Source organism: Cebidichthys violaceus, unplaced genomic scaffold (genome assembly GCF_023349555.1).
Source record: "Cebidichthys violaceus isolate CVI_PGR_0920_01 unplaced genomic scaffold, fCebVio1.0.p SCAF_10, whole genome shotgun sequence".
NCBI classification, from domain to species: Eukaryota; Metazoa; Chordata; class Actinopteri; order Perciformes; family Stichaeidae; genus Cebidichthys; species Cebidichthys violaceus.
Genome location: NW_027176263.1, coordinates 3,288,351 through 3,307,835, shown reverse-complemented (window position 1 = coordinate 3,307,835; position 19,485 = coordinate 3,288,351). Strand labels below are relative to the sequence as shown.

Genomic DNA, 19,485 nt, shown 5'->3' with positions numbered 1-19,485 from the left:
TCGAGAACATAAATAGTATAGGTGTTATATTATAGGTTTCACAGCAGAGTCTTGTTGAGCCCGGAATCTACACAATAAGCTAACACATTTCACTCTCTTGGTGTTTCTTTGATGGGCTTTTAGGTGCTCTTATTATTTTGATAAGACAAACAGCACCCAGACCCACCTATCATGGGCATGCATCCCACATACCCTGCCTGATGTATTCGGGAGGTGCAGTAAAGACGGAGAGCAGCACATCCTACTCACTCACTGTTAGAGAGTATGTGGGAGGAGGTGATAGCGGGCAAGCATTCACTGTGTGCAATGTCCTTGTCGACGGCGAAATTTAGAAACATGAAGCACGCTCAATATGCAGAGGAAAAATATGCCTGGCAGGAAATTTCTGCAGTTTTCCTCCATTTATGGTTAGATACAGATTTACTAGTAATCCCTGCTTAATAAAGTATTACCTTTTTTTAAAATCTAGTTTTGAATTGCTTTAAATAATGTGTTTTAAGGAAATTATCCAGTATTACAGCAAGGAAGGATTAAGCATATATAATAAATGTCGGAGGTGAAGGCTCGTCCCTCCCATTTTTTCAGTTGAGTCCAGTCCAATCTAAAAGATTGGTCTCCAGAACCTCCTCTGACAAGTTCTCCTGCTTTCCTGTGAGAATAGGCAGCCGCCGTCACAGAGGAGCCGAGGGAGTTCAGGAGATCAGAGGCAAAGCAGCAGTTGCCTCTCTTCTGGGAAACCAGATGACCCTCTTCAAAGTGATAATGTAAACAGCTAGCAACTGCTGGAACCGTGGGAGTTTGAAGTAAAACCCGAGGAATTCTGCTGCAGGATAAGTTTAAAAACGAACAACACAGTAAGTTGTATTCTTTTCTTTATCTTTGTATCTTATTGGAACAGCTGTTTGCTGGAGCTAAGAACAAAGCACTTACGTTATGTAGCATTGTGCAATTGTGTGATCTGTGGGGTTTGAAGCTCTGGGAGAGTATGAGGTTATTTTCAATGCGCTGTTAGCAGATAAAGGACACTTTACATGATACAGGTTTTTGTGAGACAATTTCCAAAATATCAAGACATGGTGTATATAGTTTCTGTGAATTGCCTCTTCTTTGTTAAGCATTAAGAATTGCTTACGTCTATTTTTATAGTATTCTCAAGATCAAACATTGTGGTAGATCTTCATTGCTAAACTAGCCTGTCTGCAGCTGCACTAACTCCAGCTGCAGAGGCTTTAAACAGCTGCTTTCAATTAATGGCACCCCTAGTAACATGAACAAGCATTTGTTGACTTTAGATGTGGGGCTCGGGCAGAAACAGGATTTCATAATGCGTGTGCCTGGTGATGTGAGTTATAGTCAGCCGTAAAACGGAAAAGGCAGGTCGTGACCCAGACCGTTTCACCCGTGCAATGGATTGTTCCTGTTTTAAATTTTATGAATTTTACGTTAGATTAAGTTTTATGATGTCATCAGCTTGTCGCTCAGTGAATTTCACAATAGATGGAATTCTTTTACTGCACTAAATTTGGATGCTTTTTAGTTCACAGTAAATGTCAGGTTTTTGCATAATGTTAGAGGTTTATAGGAATTTTACAGCATTACTAAATTGAAAACACTTCCTTTTTCCCAGGGAGTTGGTTACAAGGTGACACATATGAGGGATCTGTTAGCTCGACCACCACCTCAGCCTTGAGTAATAGTGAACCGCACACTAACCACTAGATCTCCAACATGGAGGCCATCCAAAGACAACCACTGTAGGGACTACAGCCAGCTCCTCCACTTAGCTAAACAGTCTATTTCCACGCCACTGCAGTGTGTGTATGTGTGTGTGTGTGTGTGTGTGTGTGTGTGTGTGTGTGTGTGTGTGTGTGTGTGTACGTCTACATGCATGTGTGTCCCAATGCGGTTCTACACCCAAAAGCTTCGAAGGCACAGATCCAACTGTAACAATGTAAATTGTTTCAGGTTCAAAGTGTGCTCTGTTGTTGCCACCCACCCTGCTGTGGGAGTGTAGCAGGGCCATTTTTAGCGAGTTGGGATATATTCTGTGTGAAGTTGTCAAAACAATGGCATTGTTTTGTATCAGAAATACAAATCTCTGGAGTGCAAGTTCTCTTTTCACTCCAACCACCCCAAGGTTAATGCAAAAGCTTTGCGTACAAGTTTGACTTAATGTAAATGTGTATTGTAATGTACAAACTACAGTAGGACAAGCAGCTTTGCTCTGTTACATTTGATTGTGTTTTAAAAATAAACCATTCCCACTAGTTTTAATTATGGGTGCTTAAATAAGTAATTTAAATTGTCCAAATGTCCATCAAGTTAGACAGCGCCTAATAAATGATAAACACCAAATGAGCCTCATAAACAGAATGATATTAACTTAGTTACATTGTCTGCATAACTTGGTCAAAAACATGTACTCTCTGTGAGAATTTAGGGTTTTAGAGGTATGTCAAATGTGGTCTTCAACTCTTTGTGGTCCATGATCACATTCAGGTTTTTAATGGCAAACAATGTGCAGCTGTGTTGGGAAGACTACTGCTCAAATGATATCTAAATATTTAGAAACTAATTTAAGCTTCACAGATTACTGTGCTGCCTTATGGCTCGAAATAATCTTGCACTTGGGGCAGCGGGTCAGGTTGAGTTGATAAAAAAGGTGCTCAGCAGTGGCCAGAGTATAATTACCAGAAATGGTTATCGGAGAGGGGGCTGGCAAAACTCTGAAAGGGTTGTGGCCAATATTTGTGGCCAGATGTCTGCAGTTGGAAAGGAAACAGTTGCGATTTCAATCTCGTAGGTAATCAATAGAGAATGGCTGTAATTAATGAGGGAATACAATGACGCTTTCCTTCGTGCTCTAATTACAAGGAAGAGCAATCAGTCAAGGAGGCAGAATAACTATATCTGCTTCTCCTCATTGTATTTCCATGAACTGGTGGAGTTCTGTTTTCTATTTGCATGCGTTTTTCAGAGAACAGCCTCTTGTCTGTAAAAGTGGACATTATCTGGCAGAGATTCGCTCTTCTCCTAATTCAGCCTCAGACAAGAATAAGCATTGGTTACCACGGCAACAGTGCTGGGAAAAAGCCTAAGACAAAGTTGTCTTTTTTTTCTTTTCTCTCTCCACATCAATGATGATAAAAATGTACATCTGTTGCTCTGCATGTTTGCAGCACTTTCTGAGTGGTTCCCATTAAACCTTGATGATGATTGTCTATTCGTTCATCGCTCCCGATAACAAAGATCCACTGAAAGCTCTGCTCTGTATTGTTCTTGTCATGCAGTACTTTGGTGACATCTGCGGTACCTGAGAGTACAGGCTGCATTTAGACGTTCATCCAGCAGCTTGAAGACAACATTCCACAGAATCTTACAGCTGAAAAAATAGGTTTTATGATCTAACCAATTCATTGTCATAATATCCAATGAACCAAACACTATCACCTAAAGCTTTGTTGTGGTCCAGTACTTATACTGCGTTATAATGTGTTTAAATTAGTATTAATGACTTCAGTCCAGAAGAGCTATCAAAAAATTGGGGGAAAATATGAGACATGGAAAATGATAAATGCTGCCATTTGTTGGTTTTTTTGCATATATTTTAACGGAACAATTCTCATGGGATAACTAGAAAGAACAGAAAGAAAGAAAATGTAAAACATTTAAAGGCAAACTTCATCAATTTGACAACTAAATATGTCACAATGCGTACTACTCAACCTGTGAAACAGTTGTGCAACGTCTATGTGCCTCTTAAAGAACTTTTGTCAAATTTGAGAAAGTTACCTCCATGACGTCATTATCAGCTTGAACTTAGAGGCAACAAATGTGTAACAGTTTACAAAGTCTGTTTTATAAGTTGAGGTGTGAAAGACGTGCCTTGTTAACAGGCAGCGAGGGTTCTAATGAAAGAATGAAACACAGTATTGAGTTGCATCATGGGAAGTATTGGGACTAAAAGTCAAGATATCTGCAGCTCAATTGGATCCATTTTTTCCCTTTTCTCTTTCACTCACAAGTCCTCAAACTTTAGAGAGGTTCACTATTCACTGTAATAAAACGTACAATTCATGTTTTTGAATTAATTAATTTATGCAGTTTTATTAAATAGGTAAATCATGAGTTGCTTTTAATGGTCCTGGTTTCCACTGATCATTAATTTCGGAATATTCTACTTGTGAACCATTTACATTTCATGCACTCCCACACATGATTAATAGCTGATGTCACTCTACCAATTTGTAATGTTGACAAGAGTGCAGATGGTACTGTGAGCCTTCAGTGGCCTCCTCTACATTCTCCATATATACCTTTACTTAACAGTCTGTAGGATATATCATGTAAGATCCTTCAGCTTCTTCCAGTTCAGAGAAACCAAACACAGCACCAGCCAGCGCCGTCATAAACCCAAACCCATGAGCAGCAGAGAGGAGACCAAACTATAGGAGGGAGAATGGGGTCAAAAGGTGGCGTCATGCATCCCTGCGTTTTCAGTACAACATGCTCTCTGCCTGCCCCAGTGCCAGACTTTCTTAAGCTCAACCAAAGTTCAACCACAACACGGTGCTGATCGTTAGTCTTTGTACTGATGTTTCTCTCTCTCACAGGTTTAACCGTGGATCCAGGCAGCATTTGCGTGTCTGCATGTGGAGATTATTTCCAGTAGAGTAGCAGGTTTGTGACAAGACAAAGGTGTGCTTTTATCTGCGGACATCATTATCCTCAGCAGTAATCTGTATGAATGAGACGTCGACTAATAACACCTGACATTTGGTCAATGCTTCCAAGATAGACTGCCCTCGCTGAAAAGTTCAAATAGTCAGCAAGAATGCGGGGGCTGGTGGGTGGGAGGATGTTGAGTGTGTGTTTAGTGTGTGTGTGTGTGTGTGTGTGTGGAGACATTTAAGCTTGTACGTGGTTTCGGTGGGAGCTCTGCCAGAAACAGGGAGGCAGGGTTTCAGGGTTTCAGGGTTTCAGGGTTCACACAGCTCTGGAGTGAGGAAGTTCTGCTTTTCATTACATCAACCCACATGTCCACATTTCTGCCCTGCCTCCCAGACTCTACTCTATGTCCTAGCATTGTTATGTCAGTCAGACTCTCTCTTGCTCCTAAAATCTAGATATTTGAGTGTCTGATTGTGTGTGTGATTAAAGGGCTAAGAACTCTGGCAGGGGGCAGAGTGCTGAGAAAATGAGAGATTTCAGATTCTCCTTCACTTAATATGGAGTGCATTTGAATATTGCTACAATACTCTCTAAAGAGAGACCGGCTGCAGCACGGCAGAGAAGAGTTGAGAGGTGTCGAGAAGTGAGGAGGGATCTCAGCCTTTCTCAGCAGGATAAAGCTGCACAGCTTCACATTCGCTTTAATCTTGATCTTATACACCATTTACAGTTAGAGGGCCAATTTATTTGCTTGAGGAAAAGCAGCTTGCAAGTATTTTCTGAGGCTCCATTAGCTGGTGTTATTATCGCTATATTATCATGAGATGATCTTATGTGCTATTTGACTCCCAAGAAAGCAAAGCCGGCACATTAAGTGACGGTCATTTTGCTGTTAAAAGTGACGGAGTGGTGGACAAATAGGTCTGATATAGTTCAGTGTGTTGCACATGGTGTATTACTGAGAATCATATGTATTATTGGCACATGAAAGTGATCAGGGTACATTGTGTTTGTGGGATCAAGTCTAAAGTGAATAAAAGAAATGAGAAATATTATTGCGTTTCCTCCTAGAGAGAACATCTGTGTTTCATTGCTTTCTTAAAACCAACATCCTATATTTTTGGAAAGCTTTTTTTCTGGTGGAGGCCCTCACTTTTTGGGGGAAGCACTTGTTCTGGCTTTGAAGTGCTCTGTTTTGTTTTTGGCTGGGCCTTGTAGCTTTGATGAATACCTCCACTGAGGGGCTGTGGTAACACACGGGAGCCTCAGTTATTTATGAAATGAGGTGGTAGAAGTTAATGAATCACACACACACACACACACACACACACACACACACACACACACACACACACACACACACACACACAAAGCCCGAAAGGGTAAATAAATCACCAACTCTGGCTCAAACTGGAGCAATGCATTACAAGTTCCTTGTGGGATATTAGGGAGACCAGAGAAACACGGTCGCGAAACTACAAGCCCGTGCGGGAAAGCTACAGTGTTGTTGTAAAGAAGAGCCTAAAAAGCTGTAGGCTGATCCTGAGTGGCCAATCCTTTGTCCCGCTGCATACATAAGGCCCGGTGGTGGGTGGATAAGTGAAGTCACATGGTCACTTTTCCTTTTTTCCCACACAAACACACCCACATCCTCCTCCATGCAGCCACTCTTCACTCTTCTTCATCTCACTACTCTCACCCGCAGCAGGCAGTGTGCTCCGTCTGGGTGCTGTAGCGGCGCCAAGTTGCGCTCTTTTCCCACTATGTCTCCGAATCGGAAATAAAAACGTTCGTCTGATTATCCTGGAGCCTCTGTCGGGGGAGAAAAAGTCGACACCACATCGCCCGGAGTCACTTAATTCACCAAGTGAGCACTTTGTTTCAGGTAATTATCAACTTACAGTAACAGTTTTTCTCCTCGTGGGTTTGTGTTCGCTTTGTTTTTTAAGGAGCGTGCACAAGTCTCAAAAAGTGTAGCTTCGGCTAACATACCCCCCTCCTCCTCCCGCCGGTACTTTTCGCAGTACAAATGGTTTAAAGTTGTAATTTGACTCTATGCATCGAGCGTTCTGGTTAACAGGCTCCTGAAAAACCTCCGGTGGAAGTTTGCACTTGGTTTGGTGGAGTGAAACGAGTTCATTTTGGAGGCCCTCATGTAATGTAGTCCTGGCAGGGTCTCCCGTATCCACCCACCCCCACGTCCAGGTACCAAAGGTGCTAACTGCTATTCAAACTGGCTCATTCACATGAGGCCTACCTTTGTTTACTGTTGCTTTATAGCTGCTGGAGGACCGGTAGAAGTGGGGAGACTTCCCTCTGCTTTCATCTCACACTTTTATGACTTGGCCTCCATCTGTGTAGAGACAGTGAGCTTTTTAAGCTAAAAAAAACCCACAAAGTAATAGAAAAGTTAACCTGTGAGAATGAGAGGTGTCGGGTCTATGTCCACATGCATTGCTGTGTTATTGACTTGTAATTACTTCTGTGAAAAATACCTGCATAATGTCTACAGCTGCAGTGACTAACTCTTTTTTTTTTGCACATCAACAGCTTTGTGCTCACAAAGCATCAATCATAAGACAATGTCCTCCTCGCTTTTGTCTCCATCCTTGTAATTACATGAGTCACCACAGAAACCATACAGCATCTTTTTTTTCTGGTACAACAACGCGTTGCCTTGACAGCCCGAATGTGAAGTAAGCTGTGATGTTTCATCTTTTTGTTACAGATCCCAGAGGACGAGTAGGAGGCTGTGCAGTGACAGACATGAGCCTGGTGGAGGTGAGGCAGACGGCGGGGTCTCTCACCCTGTCCCTGTCCAACAACGACCCCAAGGAGCGCTACTTCGACCACGTGAACGAGAGCGACCCCGAGTACCTGCGCGGCAAGAACATGTCGCCGGACCTGAGGCAGGACTTCAACATGATGGAGCAGAAGAAGAGGGTCACCCAGATCCTACAGAGTCCAGTATGTAGCCAGCGGCTCCGTATAAGTGCCTTCCTACACACAAGTTCTCAGCGTGTATGAGTAACAAACAGAGCTTTTAAAGCCGGAGAGGCACCTTCACTCGAGACCGACTGAAATGTTTTTTTTCTTGTTTATTCGAGGGTCATTTCGTACACCCTGCTGTGCTTAGATATGGGTTCAGCTGTGATTTACACTGCAGCTATAAAGACATGTGGTACCGTCACAGATACATATTGACATATCAGTTTTACCAATGTTATTACAGATTATAGGTACTAACTAGTTGTTGTTTTTAAAGGTAGAATAGACACATTCAACACACTTCTAATATACACAATATTTGTATTATGAAACAGCTTGTCGATTAAAAGATTAGCCGATCAACAGCAAATTAACTCTGGTTCTGAAAATATGTTCGCTTTATTAGTCTTGTACAATATTAAACTGCAAGATATCTGAACAAAACAAGGACTATAAATGGGCATTTTCACTATTTTCTGATACGTAGCAGCTCAAGCCATTAATCGGTAATGAACATATTCTTTGGTTGTAGCCTTAATTGCAGAATTCTCCTCTCACTCTGCACGCATATATACTGCAGCAGATAATATCTCAGAAACAGAGCAGTGCAGTCTGGTTAGATGAAGTGCGAGGAGGAGCAACAAACACATGCCAATGAAGTGCATGGAAATAAGACGAGCTCACACTCTGTGATTGCATAACAGGCCCAACAAGTGGAGCTCATCTCATCACCATGGGAACTATGGTTGGATGAAGCAGAATGCTGGAGCTTAGCTGGAAACAGCACATAGGAGGGGAAGAAAAAAAAGTGCCGTTTCAAGACTCTTGGAAGGCAAAAATTGATTGTACGGTTTAATGCGATCCCTCCTGCTTCTAGTCAAGTCCTTTTCACAGACACACAAAGAGGCTTCTAGCTGTCTTTGGTGATTTGTTTACAGATTTAATAAGCTGTGCTCCCCGGCACCCTGATGTGTTGAAGTGAGATACGGTTGTGTTTATAGTGTTGCTAAGTTAATTGAGCCTCTCTTCTTTTGTCTACAGGTGTTTAAAGATGAGTTGGAAGGCCTGATTGAGGATCAGATGACCAAGGGCAACAACCCCACAGGTCTTCTGGCTCTGAGACAGATTGCCGACCTGGTCATGGCCAGCACCTTGGGAGGGGCCGGCCCTCTGACTTCACCCATCAGTGAGTAGCAGCGTGTTTGTGTGTGAATGTGAATGTCTCCAATCTCGTCATCTATCTCCCTTTTGGTGCCTTATTGTCATTCAGCGTGTCTGCGTGTGCATTATGCAGGCTGAATATCTTCATTGTCAGACTCCTGTGACACTGAACAACAACCCTGAAACAGCAGAGAAGGCAGAAAGCTGTTTACAGCATTCTTCATTGTCAGTGTTCCTATTAAGTAGCCAGCGCTCATGATCCGTCTTGGTAATGACACAGCTGTTTGCGATGTGGATTATCTTAGCCGAAACCCTCTTTGTCTCATGTGTCTGTGGAGGTCACAGAGCACCCAGAACTGAAAAGATCAATTTGAAAAAGACAATCAAAACTGTAAATGTGAGGGAAGAATGTCACTGTTGGAAATGTCTATGAGGTTGCAGAGGCAGAGCCGCTCTTTAAAAAGCTGAAGTGGCTGTAAAAGATATAGTCCTGTATCATTAAATGCCCTTTTATGGTGTTTGCCCAAAAATACCCTTCGGTTTCTCGATGGGAATTCTGAGAAAGACCCTTTTTAAGCTCCAGCTGTAGAGACTCTTTCACTTTATATACTGGAGAAGCAAACCATGTAAACATCCTTCAAATTTAATGTTGTTGGTGCACCACAAGTTGCTGATGATGTTATGTCTTGTGGCAGGCATTGGGATGGTGACTCCAGTCAATGACTTGTTTGGCATCGAGTCCCCCTCCTTTGCCAAAGGGGAGAAACAGAGTCGCTGCAGGCTGGCCAGCCTCTACAGGCTTGTTGACCTCTTCAGCTGGGCTCGTTTTACAAGCTCCTACAATACTGTGAGTACAACTTCCCTCACGACTTCTAGCCGCTCCACTGCACATCTCTTTATGTATGCCGCACAAGGTTTGTGTAACTTTGTGTGTGCCTCGTGTTTTCTGGCTACTGGGAGGCTTGAAGGGGGATACCTCTTAATTTTCAGAGCCCATATATTATTTATGGTTTGGAAAAGTCAGATTTGTGAACGTGTACAGCTCCCCAACAGCAAGAACTCAAACTGAAATGTGTGATGAACACCTGCGATTTCAAGATATAAAGCTCACATTTTCCCCAAAGACAAAAGCCTAGAAAGTCAGCTTTATCAACCCACACACTTATTTTTGGGTTTTTCAGAGTGAAGAGAGCTTTCCTTTGTGCTTCACAGTTTCCTGTACCCTTGAATCTATGAAATGGTTGTCCCTGCTCCGAGTAGCTGTTAACCCAGCTTAAATAACTTTTTAACAGTAGAGATTTGGTCTCCTGTGGCTTTGGTGCTTTTGGACCCTGACAAGAATAAATGTATGAGGAAAACACTCCTGCAGAAGCACTAGAAGGGTTAGAAATACATCTAAATACACATTTATATATATACATATATATATATATATATATATATATATATATATATATATATACATATATATATATATATATATATATATATAGAGTCTTAGATTCTCCTGCCCCAGCTTAGCCACAGACATTTCGGAATGTCTCATTTTATTAATTTCATTGTATCCTAGCTAGGTTTTGGATTTTAATAATATGTTCATTGTGTTTCAGGTGCGTGTCACTAAAGAGCAGGATCATGTTCTTATCAGTCCACGAGGTCTGTCTTTCGCTGAGGTGACGGCAGCAAATTTGGTAAGCACAATGACTGTTTTGTTGTCATTTTCCCATCATGAGTGCAGACTGCTTTGCCATGGAATTTCAATAAAAAAAAAGTGGCTTGACAATGATACCATCATGTGTCGTTATGTGTGGCTCCCTGTTTTATATGTATGTCATGAATGCCCACTAGGGAGGCATGGCATACGAATCCCAGCTAGGATCTATGCACATCAGTATAATACGCTGCATGCAGACACACAAGCATGTAGGTGACGCAGTACACATCGTAATAGGCAGAGGCGAGAGGAGATGTAAATGATGCCGGTTCCAAAATATATTGAAAAAACAGCTGCAATGTTGATTTATGAGGGAAGAAATACAACTTTGTTTGTTTACAAGAAAACTCCACAGGGTACCTTTAATGGTATTTCAAATGATTACTCCATCTTGTTCTAAATGAATTACTTTTTTTGTCTGCCATGTTTAGGTGAAAGTAAACATAATCGGTGAGGTGGTGGACCAGGGTTCTACTGATCTGGGCATCGACCACTTTGGGTTTGCTCCTCATGCTGCCATTTACTCAATGCGCCCCGATGTGAGATGCATCATTCACATACATAGCCCCGCTACAGCTGCTGTAAGTACACTCAAGGCGATATTAAACAAGCTTCGTCTTAATCAAGGCATAAAAGCTGCTGCTAAATGCTTATTTAGCAGCAGAGGGAAAGGATGAATTAAAAGCAGCCCCCCCCTGCTACTTATTCCAGATGCAGACACCCTGTAACGCGCTTTCACCATTTCCTTTGAAGCGAGGCTGTAAAATGCACAACACATGATGAACATAAAGTTTTATTTATGCCTGATAGCTAAAATAAAATGTGCTTCTATTTATATGTTGGTGCGTCACGGTCTTACTTGCTTTTATCCCGTGTTAACAGGTGTCCTCGATGAAATGTGGAGTCCTGCCCATTTCCCAGGAGGCTTTGCTTCTGGGAGACGTGAGCTGCTTTGGTTACCATGGCAGCCTGGATAATAAAGAGGAGAAGGTGGAGTTTCAGAAAGCTCTGGGCCCGACTGCCAAGGTACTGTCAAACCAAGGGACTCCATTAGTGACAGGCTCCCTTTATTATGGGATGGAAGGCTTTCAACTCCTGGTTGGAAGTCATGAGTTATTATGTTATACTTTATGCACAACTGGAACGGAAGGAAGTGTGTCACACAAATCATGCATTGTTACTAAAATTGAATCCGTTTTTTCTTTTGCTAACGAACCGTGAACATTTTGTCTCAATCACTTAACAGTTACATAAAGAGAAGAGAACATTAGAAACACCTTTTAATCCAATAGTTTAGCATTTTGCAAAATGCACTTCTTTGTTTTAATTGCTGAACGTTAGATGATAAGATTGATACAACTCAATATTTGCCTGCTGAGTATGAAGCTAAAGCCAGGAGATGATTACACTACGGGTGCCATGTATGTGGATAAGGGAATATTTGCTAATTAACACACACATTGATTGATGTAATTAATATGTTAGTATGTCTGGTTATGCTATAGTATTAGCTCAGCTGGATTTGTTTAGCGTTTCACAGTGATTATGGTGCTCAAGTGTTCCCCGTGTGTTTTTTAGGTGATGATCCTGAGGAACCATGGGCTGCTCGCTTTGGGAGAAACTGTAGAAGAGGCTTTTCACTATGTGTACCACTCACAGCAAGCGTGTGAAATCCAGGTATAAAAAGCTCGATACTATTATTCTCGATACTACCTCTTCCCGGTAATGTAATGTAATTTGCTATATTTTGGGCAGAGCAATTTTTGAACTTGAGTGTGGCCTGGATAGACTTTTACACAGTTATAACCTAACTACATGTGTTTAAATCACTTCATCATTACTATCACCAGCATTTTTTAACATCTCACCTCTCGCAAACGTTTTTTTCATTTCTTCTACGATTGAATCAGGCTTGGTTGCAAATAGCAAAGTAATATTGCAGTGCCTGAAATGAAAAGCTGATGTCTACCATACAGACTGTTTGAACAAAGCTAAGTCAAATATGTGATAGAGAGCACTGTTTAGAGCCAGAGCCAGGTGGAACCCTGCAGTGTTTCTGAGAAACTCCTGTTGTTTTGTCAGGGAAGCAGTTGGCTCGTTTTTTCATCATTCTGGACTCTATTTGTTTTTGACACATATTGAAAGCCCATATGTCTTATAATTACATTTATTTTCAAATGAAAACCCTACTGTATCTTAGCGATATCTAAGAGAAAATATAAGTTCTGATATTGCAGAATTTAAATTAATTAATGAAGGTAAACCGTGAGTAACTACAGAACAATAATATGGCTTCTTGTAACTCCAAAAGTAAAAAATGTGCACACTAGAATCATTTTGTTGCCGTTGTTTAGGTGAATGCTTTGGGGTGTTCCGGCAGCGTGGACAACCTGGTGCTCCTGGACAGAGAGAAGTTTAAACCCCTGACCCAGGGAGTGGCCGCTGCCGGGTTAGTGATGGACAACGAGGTCAAGTGGAAAGTGGGCGAGGCCGAGCTCGAGTCTCTAATGAGGATGCTGGACAACCTGGTGAGCGAACCCTGACCTGTGCCTTTTTACCCATGATGCTTTGAGCTTCCTGTGTAAGGCGCTTCCTCAGGAAGTATCTGATTAGGGAACACAATGAAGCTAGATATGTTTTTGCAAATCTAATCTGGAAAAAAAAATGTAATTGGATCAGTTTTTCTAAGTTTCGATGTCATTTTTTCACAGATACTTGAAAAAAGATACAGTTGGACCATGTCTTTCGTCTGTTACCATCATGCAGGTTAAAGATTTTGGTGCTGTGCAGTGCTGCCCTACTGTCAATTTAAACCCCACAAGCCCGCCGCCACCACCGCGCTGCTAATGACAAGGCCCTGACATGTTCTGTGGACACAGAAAATGTCAGACTGTCTGTTTGAGTGTGCGTCTCGCTAACAAGTGTGGCTGGAGTGGGCTGCAGCTGTGTTAGCTCTGTGTGATCATAGCCCGCCCACATCTTTCAATCATAGCTTCCAGATGGTGAGGCATGCTGTGGGCAGTCACATCCACACAGACCACACAATCACTTGGTGTAAGGACTCTAGTGTATGCAATTTTGGAAATTTGATTTGGCGTTTTCTCCTTAGACGTGAATATGGCTGCTTTCTGCTATTGTTCGTAGCAATGTATAGGTTAGTAAAGCCTATACCCCCCCCCCCCGAAAAAAATGCTACTAATCACAACTCTTGAAAACTGTGCAGTGGCAGTCAGCGATAGTGTGAATAAATGATGGCCTGCTCACATTGTGGCAGTCAAAGCCCAAAGCAGGGATTTTTTTTTTTTTCAGTGGCAAACTTGTCATATTGCCTGCGAGAAAATGCCAATTTTGATTTTGATTGTAGTGTTGCACTGCCAGCTTCAGACTGCACTCTGCACCCACTGCGAGTTCCCATCGGTTTTCTCGTTGCCTCGCTCGTCTTTGATGTATTGTTAACAACACACTGCTTTAAACCAAAGTTTTATCTTTTTCCCTTTGAAACTGGGCACGACTGCAAAAACGCAGTTTGTATATACAGTGTTGTTTAAATATTTAGAATAATTGTGTAAGTGGATCTTGGGTGGCCTGTGCATCCTTTGAATTGCGTATCTTTTGTATTATATATGTCTTATTTAACGGGAGAACAATGCAAACAATTTCACCTCTGGAAAAGGAACAGTGTCCAGTATTTTAGAGTAACGTCTCCTCTTTGTGTGGCCGTCTAGGGGTACAGAACAGGCTACTCTTATAGGAACCCCATTGTGCGTGAAAAACCCCGCTCTAAGAACGACGTGGAGATCCCCGCCACGGTGTCGGCTGTGTCGCCGGAGGACAGTGAGCTGGGTCTGCGAAGCCCCTTCAAGTTTATGGCGCAGAAACAGCAAAGAGAAAGGACCCGGTGGCTCAACTCGCCCAACAGCTACTTGAGGGTCAATGTTCCTGAACATTCACCCAGCGGGGATGTCAGCCCCAGGACCAAGACCATGGTGCGTTGATTTTCATGTCAAACTGTAAAAAGGAATTTAACAATCTAGCCTTCTACGGTTTTGGCCTCTGAAGGAAGTAGTGAGCTGGGGAGCAGCCATTCCTTTGTATTAGCCTGCCCTCTTGTGGTCAGTTTGAAAAATACAATTTTATCGTATTTGAGTTCTTTCCCCAATTTGTACTTATGCTCTTTCTCAGTGGATGAAGTCCTCAGAGCCAGGCAATAACGTGGGCACACCAATAAAGATCGAGGACCCCAACCAGTTTGTCCCACTCAACACTAACCCCACAGAGGTTTTGGATAAGAGGAACAGGGTCAGTTCAAACATCACGTTCTTCACACGGCATGCGTGTTATAATACTCAATGTCATAGACGCCCAAAGAATGAATTCTTATTGTCTGCATTGTATCGTTTTTAGAGCTGGTATTTTGAAAAGGCACATCCAGTTTAAGCTCAAATATACTATTTTAACATTGCATTCTCTATGATATATGGCATAGAAATAGGTACAAAGTTTGTATTTGATAAATTGATGCTGATCAATATGTTCTGGCAAGTAAGGCTGCAACTAACCATTACTTTCTACATCGATTAATTTGCCATTTATTTCCTCCATTACTTGTTTTGTCTACTATACAACTTTCCTCAGCCCAAGTTGCTAAATTGGTTGTTGTATTCTGAGGAACAATTGAAGAACTCTTTTGTCATTTGCTGTATTGTTGAGTGTTTATAACAGTATGTCTGACACACAGAGATTGTATGTGTAATGTCTTGATTTAATATGATTTTGTTGCTTAAATTTGTTCAGATAAAAGAACAGCACAGAGGTTACATGATGACTGCCGGACCAAAGTCTCAGTTACTCTCAGGCATTGTTGTGGACACCATAAAAGGCCCAGTGAGTATATTTAACATTTGTAAAAAAAAGGTACAAAGTCACAGGTGCAGCCACACTGCAGGATCATTTAAGCACATTTTGTAAAACACTGCTGCAGTTTTCAAATCACTAAGCTCAATCATCACGCCATTTTATACGACTACAACACTACCATTCACTCAACACATTTAACTCTTTAAAATAAAATCATCAACGAGCCACAAAAGTCAAAAAACAAAACATTGCATTCAACCAAAGACAAAAAAGAGAGCCAATGTCAAATTCCATCAAGTACAAAAAAGTCACATTTTTGCACATGACAAGAAAATGCCTGCTTTATTGTGCAGTAGTCCTCCTGTTTCATGGTTGAGACCGTTTAACTTACCCAACAATGGGTTTCAAACAACTCTTTAGTATGTACAAATATAAGTATAACCAGTTGCCATTGTTACCTTTGAGCAATTACTTCTATTCACTAAAAAATGCATTACATCAGGTGTCCATAACGTCTTTTTTTACTCTCTCCTGTCGATCAGGCTTTCATCGTTGAGGACGAGGAGCAGACTCGCTCTCTTCCCCCGAACCCCTTCAATGAGCTCACGGAGAGAGTGCTGGAGGAATACAGGAGCCTGGTAGAGCGAAAGCAGCAAGGCCAAGAAGGTAGTCAGACGGTTTCTCTACTATTACACAGCCGTAAAGTGCTCTATCGCTCTCAAGAGGCGCAGGAAACCTACTTAATTCAAGCCTTCACAAGCTCATATCTGACATCATCCCATGCAGATTATGGGTGTGTGACGTTTTGAAGTTAATCCTCAACGCTCACAGAGGTCATGAAATTGAGATGGAGAGACGAAGCTAATCTCAAAGTTTAACAGCGATCTCTGACTTCACCAAGCAAGGCCAAAAAGAAGTAGCTGAAATGCAGATTGCTGAAGAACTATGCAATCAAATTGAAGTTGTTTTTCTTTTATATTAAGAAACACATCATGCATCATTGCATGGATTGCAATGACTGTCTTGATGATTGTTTGGGTGTACTGCTAATATTGAGGTTTGCTGTACTTCTTGCAGTCTCACTAGCCTGTAGTCCATGCAGGTGATTAGTCCAGTCAGAGCGCTCGCTTCCTGCCTGGAGGAAATGTTGGAACTATGTCCACTGAAATGAGGGTATTCCTGCAAAAATGCCCGCGAGGAAAAGAAAAAGAAATGTCAGTCCATGGTTTCACTCTTCCTCTAAGCTATGAAGTGAGCTCACAGGGATGGTGAGAGATGAGCTGCAAAGACGTCTTGTCAAACTAGTCATGTCTCGGTTATGACGGCAGACAGGGAAATGTGTGTGCAGGAGGGAAACATTTCTACAGCTGTGTATTACAGTAGCATCTTCATTTTTCACCATCTAAACAATAACGTGTCAGTCTTGGAACACATCAGCTAATAGAGATTGATAAAAATGTAACAATGTTGTTCAACCAGCGTAGTATTCAATGTTTTTATTTGCAATGCCTGAGCTTTTCTTTAGCGCCATCGTGAGGTCTTGAGTGAAATGTCCTGGACTGGATTGCCATGAAATCGGCTCCATACATTCAGTGTAATCACTTTAGCGCCATCATCAGGTTAAAAAAATGTAGTTTTCTGGTATTTGTTTTACAATCAAATACCTGAAACAGCTAAAATAATGACACTGGCATCAGTCTCAGCTGTGCTTTGTGTTTGGTGATAATTGGCAAATGTAAGCATGCTAAAACTAAGGGCAACATGTAGCATGCTGACTTTAACATGTAGCTCAAAGCGCTGCTGTACAGCCTCACAGAGCAGCTAGCATGGCTGTAGACTCTCAAAAACAATTCTGAGCAACATAAATGTGTTACTCTAATACGCCTCACTCGCATGAACACAGCGGCTTTAACGAATGACTGACCGCTGATGACTTTAATGCTTTGACAGAAGATGATGATGCCACTGACGCAGAAGAGATGACAACATTTGATGGCTCTACTATCTCCCTCTCGCTCTCTCCCATAATGACGCCAGCTAAACAAGGTAATTAGCGAGCCAATGGCCATTGAAATTACAGTGATTTGAAATTGTCAGCAATAGCTGATTGTTTGCTTCTGTGTTCTGGTGTAATCTGTTAAAAAAAAAAAAAGCCTTGCGACGCACTTCTCATCTGCATCCTTGTTCATTGACGTGCTTTCATCTTGTGACAGACACGATACCCAATGGGAAAGATCACTTGGAGGAGACGGACGAGGATCTGAGCATCGAGGTGTCCAAGCTGAGCTTGAGCACTTCAGAAACGGTGGAAATCTCTATTACGTCTAATGAGAAGACGGAGGAGGCTCAGACCCCGGAGAGCCAGACCAAGTCCCCCAAGAAAAAGAAGAATAAGTTCCGCACACCTTCATTCCTGAAAAAAAGCAAGAAAAAGAAGGATGAGAAAGAAAAAACAGAGGCCTGAGGTCATTTACTGTAAAAAACAAAACAAAAAAACAATTAGTGTTTTGCAATGAAAACATCTGAATTGCCTTCTTAATTTCAGTCTTGTTGAAGGGAAATGAAATATAGAAAAGACATTTAGTCAGAAAGCCTCCCAGGACTGGGTTGTTTTTTAAAGCCTTCCCTCATTCACAGCTATTATTTTGTGTGAAAGTTTTTCCAAGACGTGTCAGCAAAAGGTAATATGAAAGTTTTTTACCCACGAGAATTTGCGATTGACCACTCCCAAAGGGCTCAGTATAATCAAATCAGATGAAAAGTGAACGCAAAAATGCATACCTGTGGTTATTACCCATATTTTAATGGGATTTCAAATGGATATCAAAAGGTTGTGAAAAAACCTGATGACAGTTATGTTCTTGTGATTTTATTTTTTTTCCTTTTGCACAAGTTCATTGTTGAATGTATACTGAAAGCTAAGAACATTGTTTTTATAATTCTTAAATTGAACAATCACACTAGTTGTGTGTAACAGTGACTGAACATACTAAGACTATACAACAGTCAGCCTAATAAGAAGTACGATTTGTATCTGAACGTATTCATAGTTATACTATCTTGTAATAATATATGTCGCTTTATATTTTAGGTATTACAATATAGTGTTTGATAGTTGAATAAATGATTTGATAGTCTTTACATACTAACTCTTATACTAAACATGCTGTGATGGATAATTCAGTAATAACTCACAACGTTTTTTACATTTTTGTCAGTGGTATTGTTCCCATGGTTGCTGCTTTATTGTAATTGTGACATGGAATTGACTGTGACACAGAGAAAGAGCCCTGCAAAGTGATGATTCTCGCATATTGATGTTTACGAGTGACAAAGTTTGACTTTTACAGAAATGACAGAAAACCACTGCTCGTTTGGACAATGAAAGTGTCGGGCCTGAATCACAGATAGTTGACAGTGATCCATGTTTTGACTCATTTTGTCAGTTGATGGCAATACGCTGTGGAAAGCTCGTCTTCATAGCCACTGTTAGAGTTTGATATAAAGTATATTAGAGGACCATACGTATATTAACATCCCAGTCAATAATGTGAATGATTTGTTTTGACCCAAAGGGAGTGAAGTCTTTGCCTTTGTAAATAGTTTGTTTGTGTGAACTTTTTTTGTTACGCTAAACCAAATGTTCCACAATGAAACATAGAAATGTGACAGTACAATCTAATAACTATATTTTAACATTCATTTTATCATTGTATTACCGATGTAATTTGTGTGCCTAGTGCTTTGTATCTTCCTGCATTGTGTACATTGCTCTTTGTGCCACCTGGGTCCTTCTCCATGGTGAAACATGCATTACAGTCACCTCCCCTCAGAGTCACTCCTTTGAAAACGGCCTTCCACCTGATGTAATAAAAGCTCAGATATGTTTCTTTAACTATTTTATTGCTCTCTTGCTAATTAACTAAAAAGTATGTGACGTTATCCTTCATTATCTTATACCCAAATACAGTTGTGTAGAGCTTTTATTAATGTTGTTGGATACTTTTGCATTTATTTCAGTCTGGTGTGAAACTCAAGCTAAATATCTAGACTACAACACCTCAAGTACAAAATAAAGCTTTGTAGAAAATGTA

The 19,485-nt window shown here is 41.2% G+C and overlaps 1 protein-coding gene across 3 annotated transcripts; it reads left to right on the top strand.

Annotated features, from left to right (window-relative positions):
* The first annotated feature begins 342 nt into the window (after positions 1 to 342).
* Positions 343 to 19,485, top strand: add3b (adducin 3 (gamma) b). Of its 3 annotated transcripts, none has more exons than XM_068720913.1 (15): positions 343 to 854; positions 7,400 to 7,638; positions 8,701 to 8,845; positions 9,516 to 9,667; positions 10,431 to 10,511; positions 10,966 to 11,115; positions 11,417 to 11,560; positions 12,113 to 12,211; positions 12,889 to 13,062; positions 14,260 to 14,520; positions 14,717 to 14,833; positions 15,329 to 15,418; positions 15,934 to 16,057; positions 17,342 to 17,437; positions 17,605 to 19,485. In XM_068720913.1, exons 2-15 carry the CDS (start codon positions 7,438 to 7,440, stop codon positions 17,853 to 17,855), a joined length of 2,085 nt encoding a protein of 694 aa, XP_068577014.1. In that variant the 5' UTR covers positions 343 to 854; positions 7,400 to 7,437; the 3' UTR covers positions 17,856 to 19,485. The 3 variants fall into 3 exon arrangements, with proteins under 3 accessions (XP_068577014.1, XP_068577021.1, XP_068577004.1); XM_068720920.1 differs by lacking the exon at positions 343 to 854 and adding an exon at positions 6,348 to 6,538; XM_068720903.1 differs by lacking the exon at positions 343 to 854 and adding an exon at positions 6,348 to 6,556.

Bases quoted from the DNA above. Each gene is read 5' to 3' on its own strand.
- add3b (XM_068720913.1), top strand. From the start codon at position 7,438: ATGAGCCTGGTGGAGGTGAGGCAGACGGCGGGGTCTCTCACCCTGTCC. The intron at 10,512-10,965 runs GTAAGCACAATG...TGCCATGTTTAG, and splicing joins AGGTGACGGCAGCAAATTTG to GTGAAAGTAAACATAATCGG. The intron at 15,419-15,933 runs GTGAGTATATTT...CCTGTCGATCAG, and splicing joins TGGACACCATAAAAGGCCCA to GCTTTCATCGTTGAGGACGA.